Source organism: Pristiophorus japonicus, chromosome 13 (genome assembly GCF_044704955.1).
Source record: "Pristiophorus japonicus isolate sPriJap1 chromosome 13, sPriJap1.hap1, whole genome shotgun sequence".
Classification (NCBI taxonomy): Eukaryota; Metazoa; Chordata; class Chondrichthyes; family Pristiophoridae; genus Pristiophorus; species Pristiophorus japonicus.
In genome coordinates this window covers 8,049,735-8,067,612 of record NC_091989.1, presented here as the reverse complement: position 1 = coordinate 8,067,612, position 17,878 = coordinate 8,049,735, and the positions used below count along the sequence as shown (strand labels likewise).

Below are 17,878 nucleotides of genomic sequence, written 5' to 3'. Positions count from 1 at the left end.
TCAACTGCTCCGGGCACTGCCTGCCTTTTGCTCCATCACCCAGGAGGCCATTCTTCAACTGGGAACCAATGAATGTCAGCGGTCTAATCAACCATACCAGGCACCACAACCAAGCTCTGTATTATCCTCCCCAACACCCGAACGCACGCACACACACACACACACTTTCCACTCGGAGACACCTGGCTAATTCTCCTTTTTCTTTTTAAAAAGGAAAAGAAAGACTTGCACTTATGTAGCGCCTTTCACGACCACCGGACGTCCCAAGGCACTTTACAGCCAATGAAGCACTTTTGAAGTGTAGTCACTGTTGTAATGCAGGAAACACAGCAGCCAGTTTGCGCACAGCAAGCTCCCAGAAACAGCAATGCAATAATGACCAGATATTCTGTTTTCAGGATGTTGCTTGAGAGATTAATATTGCCCAGGATACTGGGGATAATTGCCTTGCTCTTCTTTAAAATCATGCCACAGGATTTTGCCCACCTCAGAACGCAGACAGGGTCTCGGTTTAACGTCTCATCTGAAAGACAGCACCTCCTGACAGTGCAGCACTCCCTCAGCACTGCACTGGGAGTGTCAGTCTGGACTTTTGTGCTCAAGTCTCTGGAGTGGGACTTGAACCCACAACCTCCTGACTCACAGATAAGAGTGCTGCCCTCTGAGGCACAGTTAACATAGCTCACACAGGAGACCATCAATAACCATGTCACGATTAAAATATAAGTACATAAGAGTTAGGAGCAGGAGTCGGCTATTCGGCCCCTCGAGCCTGCACCACCATTCAATAAGATCCTGGCTGATCTTCGACCTCAGCTCCACTTTCCCGCCCGATCCCCATATCCCTTGATTACATTAATATCACAAAAGCTCTCGATCTCTGGCTGGAATATCACAACAACAACAACTTGTATTTATATAGCGCCTTTAACACTATATAAACATCCCAAAGCGCTTCACAGGAGTATTATGCAATAAAAATTTGACACCGAGCCGCATTAGTAGAAATTAGCGCAGGTGACCCAAAGCTTGGTCAAAGAGGAATGTTTTAAGGAGCATCTTGAAGAAGGAAAGAGAGGTAGAGAGGTTTAGGGAGGGAGTTCCAGAACTTGGGGCCCAGGCATCAGAAGGCACGGCCACCAATACTTGAGCGATTATAATCAGGGATGATCAGGAGAATTAGAGGAACGCAGACATCTCAGGGGATTGTGGGGCTGGAGGAGATTACAGAGATAGGGAGGGGCGAGGGCCATGGAGGGATTTGAAAATAAGGATGAGAATTTTGAAATCAAGGCGTTGCTTAACTGGAAGCTAATGTAGGTCAGCGAGCACAGGGGTGGTGGGTGAGCGGGACTGGTGCGAGTTAGGACATGGGCAGCCGAGTTTTGGATCACCTCTAGTTTATGTCAGGTAGAATGTGGGATGCCAGCCAGGAGTGCATTGGAATAGTCAAGTCTAGAGGTAACAAAGGCATGGATGAGGGTTTCAGCAGCAGATGAACTGAGGCAATATACTCAGTGACCGAGCCTCCACAGCCCCCTGGGATACAGAATTCCAAAGATTCACCACCCTCTGAGTGAAGAAGTTTCTCCTCACCTCAGTCCTAAATGGCCGACCCCTTATTCTGACACTGTGACCCCTGGTTCTAGACTCCCCAGCCAGAGGAAACATCGGACTTGAATCTACCTTGTCAAGCCCTGTAAGGATTTTGTATGTTTCAATGAGATCCCCTCTCATTCTTCTAAACTCTGGAGAATATAGGCCTAGTCTGCTCAATCTCTCCTCATAGGTCAATCCCCCCATCCCAGGAATCGGTCCAGTGAACCTTTGTTGCACTCTCTTAATGGCAAGTATATATTTTCTTAGGTAAGGAGACCAAAACTGTACACAATACTTCAGGTGTGGTCTCACCAGGGCCCTATATAATTGCAGTAAGACGCCTTTACTCTGATACTCAAATCCTCTTCCAATAAAGGCGACAACCAATTTTTTTTCTCAATCACTTGCTGTACCTGCAGGTTAACTTTCAGTGATTGGTGTACAAGGACCCCCAGGTCCCTCTGAACACCAACATTTCCCAATCTCTTATCATTTAAAAAATGCTCTGCTTTTCTATTTTTCCTACCAAAGTGAAATACTCACATTTCTCCACATTATATTCCATTTGCCATGTTCTTGCCCACTCACTGAACCTGTCTATATCCCCTTGAAGCCTCATTGCATCCTCCGCACAACTTACATTCCCACCTAGCTTTGTATCATCAGCAAACTTGGATATATTACATTTGGTCCCCTCATCCAAATCATTGACATGGATTATGAATATCCGAGGCCCCAGCACCGATCCTAGCGGCACCCCACTAGTTACAGCCTGCCAACCCAAAAATGACTCATTTATTCCTACTCTCTGTTTTCTGTCCGTTAACCAATCCTCAATCCATGCCAGTATATTACCCCCAATCCCACGAGCCCTAATTTTGTTCAATAACCCCTTGTGTGGCATCTTATCGAATGCCTTCTGAAAATCCAAATACACCACATCCACTGGTCCCTCCTTATCTATTCTACTAGTTACAGCCTCAAAAAAACTCTTAACAATTTTAGTTTACAGACTAGCCCAAGATCACACTTTAGCACTTCCTTTAATAAAATACGACACTTTTACAATCAGCCAATATCAACTTCCTCAATTTTCTGAGCTGCTTTTCGAGGAATTGAATGGTGACATTTGTCCCCATTGTGCTATTCCGTTTGGTGCCATAAATGGTACTTCTGCCCATTCCTGCCACCAACATTTTCGAAGAATGCAGCTCCAGGCGCTCGGGTTTCTGGAGTGAGTTATTGGATGTGTGATCAAAGTGACAGCAACAACTCCTCTTATGTGGCGGGGAAACGAAAGTGGTTATTCTAGCTGTCAACTGCCAGAGCTGTTCTTCCTTCTAACGCAAACTCGCAGCAGCTGTCTGTGTGGATTCTGCATTTCTCCTTGTGGTTAGAACAAGGCGTTTGCTGAAACAGCAAGCTGTTTGTGTGCAGGACATAAACACTTCCCAGTAATCCACTGCAGGTGATTTCTCGGTAAGCCGGCAGTAATAATTCATTGATCCTCACTGGGTGAATATCGGTATATTATCGGCACCCCTCACGGCTGACTCTCACCTTGACAGCACAGAGACGAGCCAAAGACAGAAGAAAAGTTCAATATAACTTTGAAACAATTCTCTCTGAGAATTAATATCAGCGAGTGATCTCCAAGTTCGAATGGCAGCTGTATATTCTGTCATAAACGAGATAATTGGATGGGGCAGGTGGATGAACTAAAGTTTCTCTCTAGTCCAAAATACATTACTAGATCACCATGATTGCACTGGGGGATGTCAGCGTATGAACGCTTACCATGTTTGAGTGAAATTCCTCTTCTGCTTATTTAGCGAAAGAGTTCATTGATTAGTTAAGTTAAGTGAATGCAGTTAAGTGTCAGTTGTGGCTCAGTGGGCAGCACTCTCGCCTCTGATGACAGAAGGTCGCGGGTTCAAGTCCCACTCCAGGTAACTGAGCACAAAAAATCCAGGCTGACACTCCCAGTGCAGTGCTGAGGGAGTGCTGCACTGTCAGAGGTGCTGTCTTTCAGATGAGATATTAAACCTAGGCCCTGTCTGCTCTCTCAGGTAGATGTAAAAGGTCCCATTACATGATTTCAAAGAAGAGCAGGGGAGTTATCCCTGGGTGTCCTGGCTAATATTTATCTCTCAATCAACATCACTAAAACAGATTATCTGGTCATTATCACATTGCTGTTTGTGGGAGCTTGCTGTGCGCAAATTGGCTGCTGCGTTTCCTACATTCCAACAGTGACTATACCCCAAAACATACTTCATTGGCTATAAAAGTGCTTTGGTACGTCCTGAGGTTGTGAAAGGCGCAATAGAAATGCAAGATTTTCTTTTAATTGCTCCACTAAAATTGATGGCAATTTCAGATGAATAGGTTAAGTAATCGGACATTATTATCCCACTTCATGGTAGCTTTAGGCTGCATGTTAATATATAGCACGGTGTAGCACTGATCTGTAGAGAGATACAGGACATCAGAAGATCGATATTTGATGCCACATTGAGAGGATACGAGGTTAATTCCCCCTCCAGCACTCTGAAGTTTTCTAGTTCTCAATCAAATTGCTGTTTGGAGGTGCCTAGCCTCGTCCCGTTTCCGTATAGGATTACCTCGGATATACGGCACAGAAACAGGCCATTCGGCCCAACCAGTCCATGCCGGCGTTTATGCTCCACTCGAGCCTCCTCCCGTCTTTCCCCATCTAACTCTATCAGCATAACCCTCTATTCCCTTCTCCCCCATTGGCTTGTACAGCCTCCCATTAAATGCATCGATACTATTCGCCTCAACCACTCCCTGTGGCAGCAAGTTCCACATTCTCACCGCTCTCTGGGTAAAGAAGTTTCTTCTGAATTCCCTGTTGGATTTCTTGGTGACTATCTTATATTGATGGCCTCTAGTTATGCTCTTCCCCACAAGTGGAAACATTCTCCCTGTATTCACTCTATCAAAACCTTTCAATTTTAAAGACCTTTGTTAGGTCACCCCTCAGCCTTCTCTTTCCAAGAGACCCAGCCTGTTCATCCTTTCCTGATAGGTGTACCCTCGCGTATAGTCCAGGGAACATTGGGGGATCAGACCTCACCAGGCTGCCACTGGTCAATTGACGAACAATATTGGTGTCAGACAAAGACGTGTAAATGACCAACTCTCTGAGGTGAGGAAGGTGTGTAGCCTGTAATGTGGAGGGAAACAAATGGAAGGGTCTTCACATCATCCAAACAAAGTGCGCACACAAGAGCAGATTATCACCAGTTTGTAATTGAAACTGTGTCAGATGGGGATGAGCCAATCAGGAGCTGCATTGTCTCCCAGTAAAATTCAGAGGGAAGTATCATGGCCGAGGTGGTTCCTAGTTGGAGGTGCTGTTGGTGGCAATTGGGGACCAGGCCTTCTTGGCCGCAAAAGGAAGGGATAAAATAGTAGAAAAAGGGAAAAAAGTACCCTTATAAAATGAAACTTCTGTCTGAGGCTGAACCAGACTGTTCACAACCTTGGTGCCATATTTGACCCTGAAATGAGCTTTTAACCACACATCCGCAACATAACTCAGACCGCCTATTTCCACCTCCGTAACATCGCCCGTGTCTGACCCTGCCTCAGCTCATCTACTGCTGAAGCCCTCATCCATGCCTTTATTACCTCTAGACTTGACTATTCCAATGCACTCCTGGTTGGCCTCCCACATTCTACCCTACGTACACTAGAGGTGATCCAAAACTCAGCTGCCCGTGTCCTAACTCGTACCAAGTACCACTCACCCACCACCATTGTGCTCGCTGACCTACATTGGCTTCCGGTTAAACAACGCCTTGATTTCAAAATTCTCATCCTTATTTTCAAATCCCTCCATGACCTCGTCCCTCCCTATTTCTGCAATCTGCTCCAGCCCCACAACCTCCCCCTCCCGAGATGTCTGCGCTCCTCTAATTCTGCCCTCTTGAGCATCCCTGATTATAATCGCTCCACTATTGGTGGCCGTGCCTTCAGCTGCCTGGGCCCCAAGCTCTGGAACTCCCTCCCTAAACCTCTCCACCTCTCTTTCTTCCTTCAAGACGCTCCTTAAAACCTACCTCTTTGGTCACCTGCACTAATTTCTACTTATGCGGCTCGGTGTCAAATTTCTATCTCATAACACTCCTGTGAAACGCCTTGTGACGTTTCTCTACATTAAAGGCGCTATATAAATACACGTTGTTGTTGAAGAAAGATAGTTATGAACATTTATCCGTTATTCTATGTGTAATCTGTTACTGGAGAGACACTCACCCTTATTGACTCACTGTGTGTCTGATGCCTCACTCACTCCTAACGTGTATGAATACCTCGACAGAGAAAGGGCAGATCTTCATGCAAAAGAAACCCACCATGTACCCGCCCTGGAACAGCACCTTCGATGCACACATCAACAAGGGCCGAGTCATGCACATCGTCATCAAGGACAAAAGCGTGGAGTTGATCTCCGAGACCACGGTGGAACTGAATTTGCTGGCAGAGAAATGCAAACGCAATCAAGGAAAAGCAGACATCTGGGTAATATTTGAATGCATAATTTCTTGGCACTTTGTCCTTATTCTAGTGGCAGTGGATCAACGTTTCAGACGAGGCAGTAAAACGAGGTGCTATCTGTCATGTATGTAGACCATGTATACTAATTGTATAGTCACATAAGGTGTGCCACCAGAGGGCACTGCGGTGGGAGACCTGAGGGTCACCTGCACAGGTGTGCAGGGCCCAGTATAAAAGGCTGCCCACTATGCTTGTGCCTCACTCTGGAGTTACAATAAATGGGACGAAGGTCACAACAGCTCAAGTACAATACTAGGTCTCGTGGAGTCATTCATAAGAGTATTAAAGACATAATACTATCTGTCTGTTTGGATGGATGTTAAACACTGAAATGGGAAAACAGTTGAGATGGTGTGCAGGAGGGAAGGGTCAAATGGACCAGTGAGTTTTTATTAAAAGCAATCTAATCTAATGCAATCAAATTAAGTGTATTAAAACTCTTGTCGGTATACTCTGAGTGCAGGTACATGGACAGAGACTAAAAGTTTAAATCTCAACCCATTGTGTGCAAGTTTGAGAGCAGGATGAGGAGAAGACATGTAAAGATAGAAATTGCAATCAACAATGTTCTCACTGCATGCATTGGAGGAGGGCAGAGATCTCGGCGGGTTGTGGGGCTGGAGGGGGCTACAGAGATAGGGAGGGGCGAGGCCATGGAGGGATTTGAAAACAAGGTTGCAAATTTTGAAATCCAGGTGTTGCCGGACCGGGAGCCAATGTAGGTCAACAAGCACGGGGGCGGTGATGGGTGAGCGGGAGCAAAAGAGTAAAACACATGGTTAAAGAAGCTGAAAGTTTATTCACTGGATTGAATAAACTAGAATCGTAAAAAATATTCTGTTAACTCAAGAATTCAGTCCTGTTATTACCATAGTTTAATTTACTATCAGAATACAGTGGAACTGCATGTGGAAATCAGTAAACCCAAGATAACTTTCACAGAGAAAGTATATTAACGCTTAAACTGCTTTATCTTTTTCCGTCTCGATGTTCTTAGCTGATAATAGATTTGTGTCGCAGAAAGTAAATATTTACAGTGGGAGTGAAGATTTTAATTATGACAATGGGAACTTGATTTATTTGGAAGAGATTCTATGGGGGGTAATTCCAGCCCCCCAGGTTGGGTGGGGGGCAGCTGGGGAGGGGAGGTTGTTGGGGGGCTGAAAAAGAAAAATTGGAAACACACCCACTTGCGGTTTTTAACGGGAGCGGGTTGGGGGCGGGAGACTAATCTGTTCTCTGGGGGCGGGTCCATCCTTAAAAATATTTTGAAGAGACTACTTGCCTCAATGTTTAACTTCGGTTGGCATTTAAGGGACGTGAGAAGTGCGGGATCCATCGGGCGAGTGCTTTTCCAGCACAGCACCTGTATCGAACCTGGGTTAGACCACACTCGGAGCACTGCACACAGTTCTGGTCTCCATATACCTTGGTTAGACCACACTCGGAGCACTGCACACAGTTCTGGTCTCCATATACCTGGGTTAGACCACACTCGGAGCATTGCGCACAGTTCTGGTCTCCATATACCTTGGTTAGACCACACTCGGAGCACTGCACACAGTTCTGGTCTCCATATACCTTGGTTAGACCACACTCGGAGCACTGCACACAGTTCTGGTCTCCATATACCTTGGTTAGACCACACTCGGAGCACTGCGCACAGTTCTGGTCTCCATATACCTGGGTTAGACCACACTCAGAGCACTGCGCACAGTTCTGATCTCCATATACCTGGGTTAGACCACACTCGGAGCACTGCGCACAGTTCTGGTCTCCATATACCTGGGTTAGACCACACTTGGAGCACTGTGCACAGTTCTGGTCTCCATATACCTGGGTTAGACCACACTTGGAGCACTGCACACAGTTCTGGTCTCCATGTACCTGGGTTAGACCACACGCGGAGCACTACACACAGTTCTGGTCTCCATATACCTGGGTTAGACCACACTCGGAGCACTGCGCACAGTTCTGGTCTCCATAAACCTTGGTTAGACCACACTCGGAGCACTGCACACAGTTCTGGTCTCCATATACCTGGGTTAGACCACACACGAGCACTGCGCACAGTTCTGGTCTCCATATACCTGAGTTAGACCACACTCGGAGCACTGCGCACAGTTCTGGTCTCCATATACCTGGGTTAGACCACACTCGGAGCACTGCGCACAGTTCTGGTCTCCATATACCTGGGTTAGACCACACTCGGAGCACTGCGCACAGTTCTGGTCTCCATGTACCTGGGTTAGACCACACTTGGAGCACTGTGCACAGTTCTGGTCTCCATATACCTGGGTTAGACCACACTCTGAGCACTACACACAGTTCTGGTCTCCATGTACCTGGGTTAGACCACACTCGGAGCACTGCACACAGTTCTGGTCTCCATATACCTTGGTTAGACCACACTCGGAGCACTGCACACAGTTCTGGTCTCCATATACCTTGGTTAGACCACACTCGGAGCACTGCACACAGTTCTGGTCTCCATATACCTGTGTTAGACCACACTCGGAGCACTGCACACAGTTCTGGTCTCCATATACCTGGGTTAGACCACACTTGGAGCACTGTGCACAGTTCTGGTCGCCATATTATAAAAAAGATATAGAGGCATTGGAGAGGGTGCAGAGAAGATATACAAGGATGATACCAGAGGGTATACCTATCAGGAAAGGATGAACAGGCTGGGTCTCTCTTCCCTTGAAAAAACAAGGCTGAGGGATGACCTAATAGAGGTCTTTAAAATTATGAAATGTTTTGATATAGATACAGAGAGAATGTTCCCACTGGCCTCAACAACTTTCTGTGGTAGTGAATTCCACAGGTTCACAGTCCTGCCATCCACACTTTATACGAGTGGGGAAGAGCATAACTAGAGACCATCAATATAAGATAGTCGCCAAGAAATCCAATGGGGAATTCAGAAGAAACTTCTTTACCCAGAGAGCGATGAGAATGTGGAACTCGCTGCCACAGGGAGTGGTTGAGGCGAATAGTATCGATGCATTTAAGGGGAGGCTGGACAAGCATATGGGGGAGAAGGGAATAGAGGGTTATGCTGATAGAGTTAGATGGGGAAAGACGGGAGGAGGCTCGAGTGGAGCATAAACGCCGGCATGGACTGGTTGGGCCGAATGGCCTGTTTCTGTGCTGTATATTCGATGTAATCCTATGAAAGGCTTGTGGGCCAGAAGGAGTAGGAGTGCTTCCCCCAGCCCAACAAAGTACCTGGTAAACTGCCCCTCGATCGGCCGACTCCCCCCTGCATGATCGGACCCCCGATTTCCAACTCCCTCCCTCCCCCCCCGCACCCCCCACGATGTCCGATTCATCTCCGCTTCGCTCCCTGTCTGCCTACCCGCCTCTCAATCTGACTGGCTACAGCTGAGAAACCGATTAGAAAAATTAAAATCAGCTCCTGCGGTTTAATTCGGCAGGATCTCCGGGAAAACGGTAATTTCCAGGAGTTGATTTGCTTCTTGCTAGACAGAGCAGTACACTATTGTAATGGATACACCTGTTGGAAATCCCCTCCGTGCCTTTCAGTTCTGCGCGGAGGGAGGGGATTCCTGTACGGGCTTCTCTTGCACACTCTCCACTTTGCCATCCTCGTCTGCCGTCCGGACACGCCAAGGTGCACCATCTTGCCGTCCAGAGGAGGCGGGGGTCCCCAATGGAGTGCACTCTATGCAGGAGTCCTCCCCTCTATTTATTGGGGACTTGGCCTGGAGGGTGTTGCACGGAGCAGACCCGTGCAATAAGTTTTTAAGTCGGTTCACGGGCTCCCAGGCCGCCTGTAATTTCTGCGGTCTGGGGGAGTCCGTGTTCCATGTGTATGTAGAGTGTGCGAGGTTGCTGCCCCTCTTCCAATATCTGAAGGGGCTGCTCCTCAATTTCTGGTTGCACTTCAGTCCCACACTCCTGATCTTTGGGCACCCTGTGCGGAGGGGAGCGGGTAGGTCCGAGGGCCTCCTCGTAGGACTGCTCCTGGGCACGGCCAAGGGGGGGCAAAGGCCGGTCCAGGCAGCGGGCGGTCGAGGGGGTCGTTCAGCCTGACTGCCTGCCTCTCTTCCGCGGTTACATCCGAGCCAGGGTGTCCCTGGAGATAGAGCACGCGATGTCCACCGGTACGCTCACGGCCTTCTACGAGAGGTGGGCGCCGGAGGGAATGGAGTGCATCATCACCCCCGGCAACCAAATTTTAATTTGAACCACGTAATAGCTAAAGTTTAATTTGTTTAAGTTTGTCGGTTTTAGTGACCCCCCTTTTAGCCAGGGGGCACTTGATTTAACGTTTTATTGTTTTACAGATACAGCAAAATAGTTGTAGAGCTGTTGGCGGGCAGGTTGGAGGTCCTCCTCATGGGACTGCTCCTGGGCATGGCCAAGGTGGCCATTAACCGGTCCAGGCAGAGGGCAGTCGAGGGGGTCGTTCAGCCCGACTGCCTGCCTCTCTTCCGTGGCTACATCCGATCCAGGGAGTCCCTGGAGATGGAGCACGCAGTGTCCACCGGTATGCTGGCGGCCTTCCGTGAGAGATGGGCGCCGGAGGGACTGGACTGCATCATCACCCCCGGCAACCAAATTTTAATTTGGCCCTAGTTTTTCCAAAAGTTTAATTTGTTAATTTGTTAATTTGTGGGTTCTAGTGCTCCTTTAACAAGGGGACACTTGATTTAAAGTTTACGTAAAATAGTTGTAGAGCTATTGAGTTGCGAGTGGCTTAGCCAGTCACGTGATATTCACAAGACTCAATAAAACCCCAGCCAGTTGGGTTTGGGGGATCTACGATGAGGCAGGTGGTTGTGTGCCCGGTGGATGAATTGGTAATGTGTAGTGCGATTGTTAAACCTTTGTTAATAAACCAACTAGTTCTTAATAACAATGTGCTGCTATGAATTCTTAAGCAAAGAACCCATGAACCAAACAGATTACAACTGTAATGGAAAATCTATCTCAAGTCAAAGGGAAGGAAAGATACAGCTGATTAAAGCCCATTGTCATGTATCCTACATGGCTACTGTTGGTACTATCACAAGGTGTGCCACCAGAGGGCACAGCAGTGGGAGACTTGTAGGTTACCTGTACAGGTGTGACTGGCCTAGTATAAAAGGCAGGCCACCAGGTGTGATCCTCACTCTGGAGTTAACTGATAAAGGACTAAGGTCACTACAGTTCAAGTACAACACATTGTCTCATGTAGTCATTATTAGAGCATCTAATGAAACAACACCCATTGCATGTGTCCTGATAGCAGTGCATTGGTTAAGGTCCATGAGATCCCATGCCACCGGCTGCTTCTGGCGTGATACTGAGCACTTCTGCAGATAGCGCTTGTGAAGAGGAACTGGGGCCAATGCTAAACGTTAAAATGAAACTGTAAAATGCAAATTGACCAAAACACTTTGCCAACAGTTAAATGTAGAGCAGCTTGTGGGTTCACACTGGAACTTGTAGGAACCCAGGACTCATTCATGTAGAATGATACAACACAGAAGGAGGCCATTCGGCCCATCGTGCCTATGCCGGAATTCATGAGAACCCGGGAGACAGGTATTGTAATGTATTTGCTTCATGGGTTCTTTGCTTAAGAATTCATAGCAACATGTTGCGATTAAGAACTAGTTGGTTTATTAGCAAAATGTTTAACAATCGCACTACACTTTACCAGTTCATCCACCAGGCTCACAACCACCTGCCTCATCGTGGATGCCCCGAACCCAACTGGCTGGGGTTTTATTGAGTCTTGTGAACATCACGAGGCTGGCAAAGCCACTCCCAATTCAACAGCTCTACAACTATTTTTGTAGAAAACAATTAAATCAATTAAAGTGGGGGGTGGGGACACACCAAAGACTTTCAAACAAGTGCCCCCTTGTTTTTTTTTAGGGCACTAAAAACACAAATTATACAAGTGCCCCCTGGCTAAAAGGGGGGGGCGGGGGGGTTGGGGGGCACTAAAACCGGCACAGTAAACAAATTAAACTTTAGACATTTAAAATCAAATTAAAATTTGGTTGCCGGGGATGATAATGCACTCCAGTCGCTCCGGCGCTCACCTCTCGCGGAAGGCCGCGAGCGTACCGGTGGACAGCCTCTCCAGGGACACCCTGGCTCGGATGTAACCGCGGTAGAGAGGCAGGCAGTCAGGCTGAACGAGCCCCTCGACCGCCCGCTGCCTGGACCGGCGGATGGCCCCCTTGGCAGTCCTACGAGGAGGCCTATAATGTTTCCGCCCAGCTGTGAACCGGGGACCGCTTGCGTGTTAGGCGAACATGATAACCACTACACAATGGAAACACTGTGGGCTCAACAGCTCTACCAACCTGTGAGCATACTCACAGTGCGCGCATTACAGGTGTAGAACGCAGGCGAGGCTACAGCTTTAACGAGACTTAAAAAGGATGTTTATCCACTGCTTTCGGTTCCAACGCATTTCCCTACGTTCGCGGTGTGTGTGGGTGGGATGCGGGGGGAGTGCTGGAGGCCCTTACTCTTTGTTTGGTAACCGCTTCCTGAAATTAATACCTGGAAGTTAAAACTCGGGAAGAGCATACACAATATCTCTTCAATTGTCAAAAGTCCATTGTGCGTATTCTCATTACCTGCTGCATTCTAACAGCGAGCGCGTTGGCCTTTCAAACTTTGAAGTAAACTTTTAGTTGCTGCAGGGCTTTTTAGCGATTTTACTGCCATCGGTTCCTAAATTGTGCAGGTCTGTTTATAAGACAACATGCAGGGTACGGTGCCAGAGAGACAAGCTCCTGTAAATCATTAAAAGACAATGTTGGGCGAGAAATTACTCTCGGGCACTGAAGCAGAACAGGAGGTAACAAATCAACCGCCCGTTATAATCAAAAAAAAGGCTAATGGAATGCCGGCCTTCATATCTAGAGAACCAGAATACAAGGGGGTTGGGGTTATACTGCAGCTATACAAAGCCCTGGTTAGACCACACCTGGAACACTGTGAGCAGTTCCGGGCCCCACACCTTAGGGAGGATATATTGGCCTTGGAGGGAGTGCAGTGTGGGTTTACCAGAATGATACCCGGACTTCAAGGGTTAAGTTACAAGGAGAGATTACACAAACTAGGGCTGTATTCCCTAGAATTTAGAAGGTTACGCAGTGACCTGATTGAAGTTTTCAGGATATTAAGGGGAACAGATAGGGTAGAGAGAGAGAAACTATTCCCGCTGGTTGGGGAGTCTAGGGCTAGGGGGCACAGTCTAAAAATTAGAGCCAGACCTTTCAGGAATGAAATTAGGAAACACTTCTACACACTAAGGGCCCAAAATTCACCACCATTTAGCTCCAATTTTTTGGAGATAACTTAATTTTGCAAGTTTTGCCAATGGTATAACGCCGTCATTAACAGATAACGGCCAGTTTTTTAAAGTATCATTTTTCTGACATCACTCGGGGTCAAACCCACCCATAACGCCATTTTTGCCCGTTTTTTGCGAGTTTCGCCAATAAGGATTTTTTTAAGGACAGCGCTAAGGACCATTTTTTATAACCTTACCTAGTCAATCGAAATCAGCGTTAACGGGGGCTTGGGATTGATTTGTTGTGTTGGTCTGTATTTATTACTTCCCTATTAAATGTAGTGATGCAATCTTTGAATTATTTCATTATAAAAGAAAATTATTTTATTTTTAGGACTTAATATTTACTGTGATAAAACATTCGGTGGGGCCATTTGGCTAGGGATAGGGGCGACCATGGTGGGCCATTTGGCCAGGGATAGGGGCTGCCGTGGTGGGCCATTTGGCCAGGGATTGGGGTAGTTATGGTGGGCCATTTGGCCAGGGATAGGGGTGACCATGGTGGGCCATTTGGCCAGTGATTGGGGTAGTTATGGTGGGCCATTTGGCCAGGGATAGGGGCTGCCACGGTGGGCCATTTGGCCAGTGATTGGGGTAGTTATGGTGGGCCATTTGGCCAGGGATAGGGGCTGCCACGGTGGGCCATTTGGCCAAGGATAGGGGCTGCAGCGGTGGGCCATTTGGCCAGGGATAGGGGTTGCCGCGGTGAACCATTTGGCCAGTTATCGGGGCTGCCGCGGTGGACCATTTGGCCAGGGATAGGGGCTGCAGCGGTGGGCCATTTGGCCAGGGATAGGGGCTGCAGCGGTGGGCCATTTGGCCAGGGATAGGGGCTGCCACGATGGGCCATTTGGCCAGGGATAGGGGCGACTATGGTGGGCCATTTGGCCAGGGATAGGGTCGATCATGGTGGGCCATTTGGCCAGGGATAGGGGCGGCCATGGTGGGCCATTTGGCTAGTTATAGGGGCGGCCGCGGTGGGCCATTTGGCTAGTTATAGGGGCGGCCGCGGTGGGCCATTTGGCTAGTTATAGGGGCGGCCGCGGTGGGCCATTTGGCTAGTTATAGGGGCGGCCGCGGTGGGCCATTTGGCTAGTTATAGGGGCGGCCGCGGTGGGCCATTTGGCTAGTTATAGGGGCGGCCGCGGTGGGCCATTTGGCTAGTTATAGGGGCGGCCGCGGTGGGCCATTTGGCTAGTTATAGGGGCGGCCGCGGTGGGCCATTTGCAAGCCGTCGGCAGAGTCTGGCGGCTCGGACGGGGAGTTCACGTTTCAGCATCAAAACACTCCCAGGGCAGGTACAGCACGGGTTAGCTACAGAGTGAAGCTCCCTTTACACAATCATATAAAAGCAGCCCTCGGCCCGGATTCGCTTCCTCCCACGCCCGGGAACCGGAGCGAGAAACAGCTCGTTCCCTCCCACTTCGCGTTACCCTGAAAACCTAAATGCTTGGGCATGCACAGAACGGGCCTCACTTTTTCGCCGCAAAAAATTAGCCCCACTCTCACAACCAGATGTGTACCTGCGCTGCGCCAAAATGAAAACTAATTTTGGCGAAACTTCAGACTTTTTATTTTGACATTATTTCGGACGAAAAAAATGGCCGCCAAAAAACAACAATGTGGAATTTTGGACCCAAAGGGTGGTAGAAGTTTGGAACTCTTTTCCGCAAATGGCAATTGATGCTAGATCAATTGTTAATTTTAAATCGGAGATTGATAGATTTTTGCTAACCAAAGGTATGAAGGGATATGGGGCAAAGGCGGGTATATGGAGCTAGGTCGCCGATCAGCCATGGCCTAATTGAATGGCGAACAGGCTCGAGGGGCTGAATGGCCTCCTCCTGTCCCTATGTTGTACGCAGTGCCCCTCACAGTCAAAGGAACTGAATATCAGTCACTGTGCGTAGCGGGCGGTCCAATAGCGCTCGCTCTGCACCGACGACCCAGACGAATTTCTCAGCCGCCTATTCCTCTTTTTTTCTAATCAGAACAAATGTTTGCTGGGAAGAAGACAGTTAATGGAGATTTTAACGGCTGAGAATTCATCTTTGTTCTCTCTTTCCCTACGCCCACACGCAGCTTTGACATGCTAAAATCCGCAGAAGTATGCGACAAGCTCTTAATATTTTAGTCCTTTAATCGTCTCTTTTTTTTTCCCTCCTCCTGTTCATTCTTCCATTTCTCTTAAAAACAGCTAGATTTAAAGCCTCAAGGCCGAATGCTAATGAACGTGAAGTACTTTCTGGAACAAAGCGGTAAGTAGATGATCTGCTACTCTCGATTTAGTATACTGCACTCGCTGCTCACGGTGCGGTCTCTGATACACTGGCGAGACCAAACGCAGACTGGGCGACCGCTTTGCAGAACACCTCCGTTCAGTCCGTACGCGTGACCCCGGGCTTCCAGCCGCCTGATCACTTTCATTCCCCTCTCCACTCCCACTCTGACCTCTCCGTCCTCGGCCTCTTACGCTGTTCCAATGAAAAAAGAAAAAAGAAAGTGCCGCGTTTAAGTAGCGCCTTTCACGACCACCGGACGTCTCAACGCGCTTTACAGCCAATGAAGTATTTTTGGAGTGTGGTCACTGTCGTAATAAAGCTCAACGCAAGCTCGAGGAACAGCACCTCACCTTTCGTTTAGGCACTTTACAGCCTTCTGGGCTCAACATCGAGTTTAGCAATTTCAAACTATAATCTCTGCCCCTATTTTAGAAACATAGAAACATAGAAAATAGGTGCAGGAGTAGGCCATTCGGTCCTTCAAGCCTGCACCACCATTCAATATGATCATGGCTGATCATTCAACTTCATTACAACAGTGACTTTTTTTTCTGTTTTTTTTCTCTTTCACACAGCAGCTGTTAAGGATTCTGCCACCTTCATTCGCACCCTCTCTAGACACATCTTTTGTTCCTTTACTTGTCCCATTACCATCTCCTTTCGCCCCACACCATCATCCCTTTTGTCTCTTACTCTCCCCTTTCTTCCACCCAATCACAGACCTTCCCTCTCATTATTTCATCCCCTTCCCTCCCCCTTTCCCGGCCCCCTGCACTTGCTTAAAACCTGTTCCATCTTTAACTTTTCCCAGTTCTAACGAAGGATCATCGACCCGAAACATTAACTCTGTTTCTCTCTCCACAGATGCTGCCTGACCCGCTGAGATTCCCAGCCTTCTCTGTTTTTATTTCAGATTCCAGCGTCCGCAGTATTTCGTTTTTGTTGAAGCAGCTGATCATATAATTCGTGATAGTTATTTGAGGACTACGGTAAAATTTAATGTCCTGAAACAACGGGAGATTTCAGTGATTTCAATTTTCGCTCTAAATTTTATTATTATTGATTTTACTATTAGGTCAAATTTATAAAAACTCATGCTGGAATTCAGCTCTGGGGTAATGTTCCCCAGCATGTTTTGCCCTTGAAATTATATTTTGATTCATTGAAGGATCTGTTAGTTCCTTGCCCCCCCCCTTTTTATTATTTACTATGTTTATCAACTTAACCATATCCCCTGCGTGCCATAACTACGTTAATAAATGGACAGGCTTTGTACCTGCATTCAGGCCTTAGGTACTCACCAACTGAAAGGTTGAGCCCTCGGGTAGTACAAGGTGTAGCTAAGTTAGCTAGAGCTTCAGAGGCTGAAGCTTCGGGTTGTCACGGAACCTTCATTTATCCTGTTTGAGACCAAGATAAACAAAGGCTCCCGGTTAAGCAATACCACGATTGGTCCTAACTCGCACCAAGTCCCGCTCACCCATCACCCCTGCGCTCGCTGACCTACATTGGCTTCCGGTTAAGCAACGCCTTGATTTCAAAATTTTCATTCTTGTTTTCAAATCCCTCCATGGCCTCACGCCCCCGCCACCCCCCCCCCTCCCTATCTCTGTAATCTCCTCCAACCCCACAACCCCCCGCGATGTCTGCGCTCCTCTAATTCTGCCCTCTTGAGCATCCCTGATTATAATCGCTCCACCATCGGTGGCCGTGCCTTCTGTTGCCTGGGCCCCAAGCTCTGGAACACCCTCCCTAAACCTCTCTGTCTCTCTTTCCTCCTTTAAGACGCTCCTTAAAACCAAGCTTTTGGTCACCTGTCCCAATATCTCCTTATGTGGCTCGGTGTCAAATTTTGTTCTGATAACACTCCTGTGAAGCTCCTTGGAATGTTTTACTATGTTAAAGGCGCTATATAAATGCAAGTTGTTGGTGCAACAGTAAGATAATTGAGAGGTTCTCAAACATGCAGCGACTGCTCAGAAAAGGTGCCAATCTCAAAATAACTCAATTTCCAACTCGTCTGTATCAACTGAGAACGACCCAGGAGCTGTGCACGTAGGCTGGGGAGCTGGCTAACTTA

The 17,878-nt window shown here is 47.8% G+C and overlaps 1 protein-coding gene across 3 annotated transcripts in view; it reads left to right on the top strand.

Moving 5' to 3' along the window:
• The window catches only part of prkcq (protein kinase C, theta), a 142,488-nt gene that overhangs the window by 64,359 nt on the left and 60,251 nt on the right, over positions 1–17,878 (top strand). For all 3 annotated transcript variants that reach the window (XM_070897119.1, XM_070897118.1, XM_070897120.1), the window contains 2 exons: positions 5,948–6,147; positions 15,714–15,774. In XM_070897119.1, the coding sequence (XP_070753220.1) occupies positions 5,948–6,147; positions 15,714–15,774 (261 nt within the window). The remainder of the gene's footprint in view (positions 1–5,947; positions 6,148–15,713; positions 15,775–17,878) is intronic.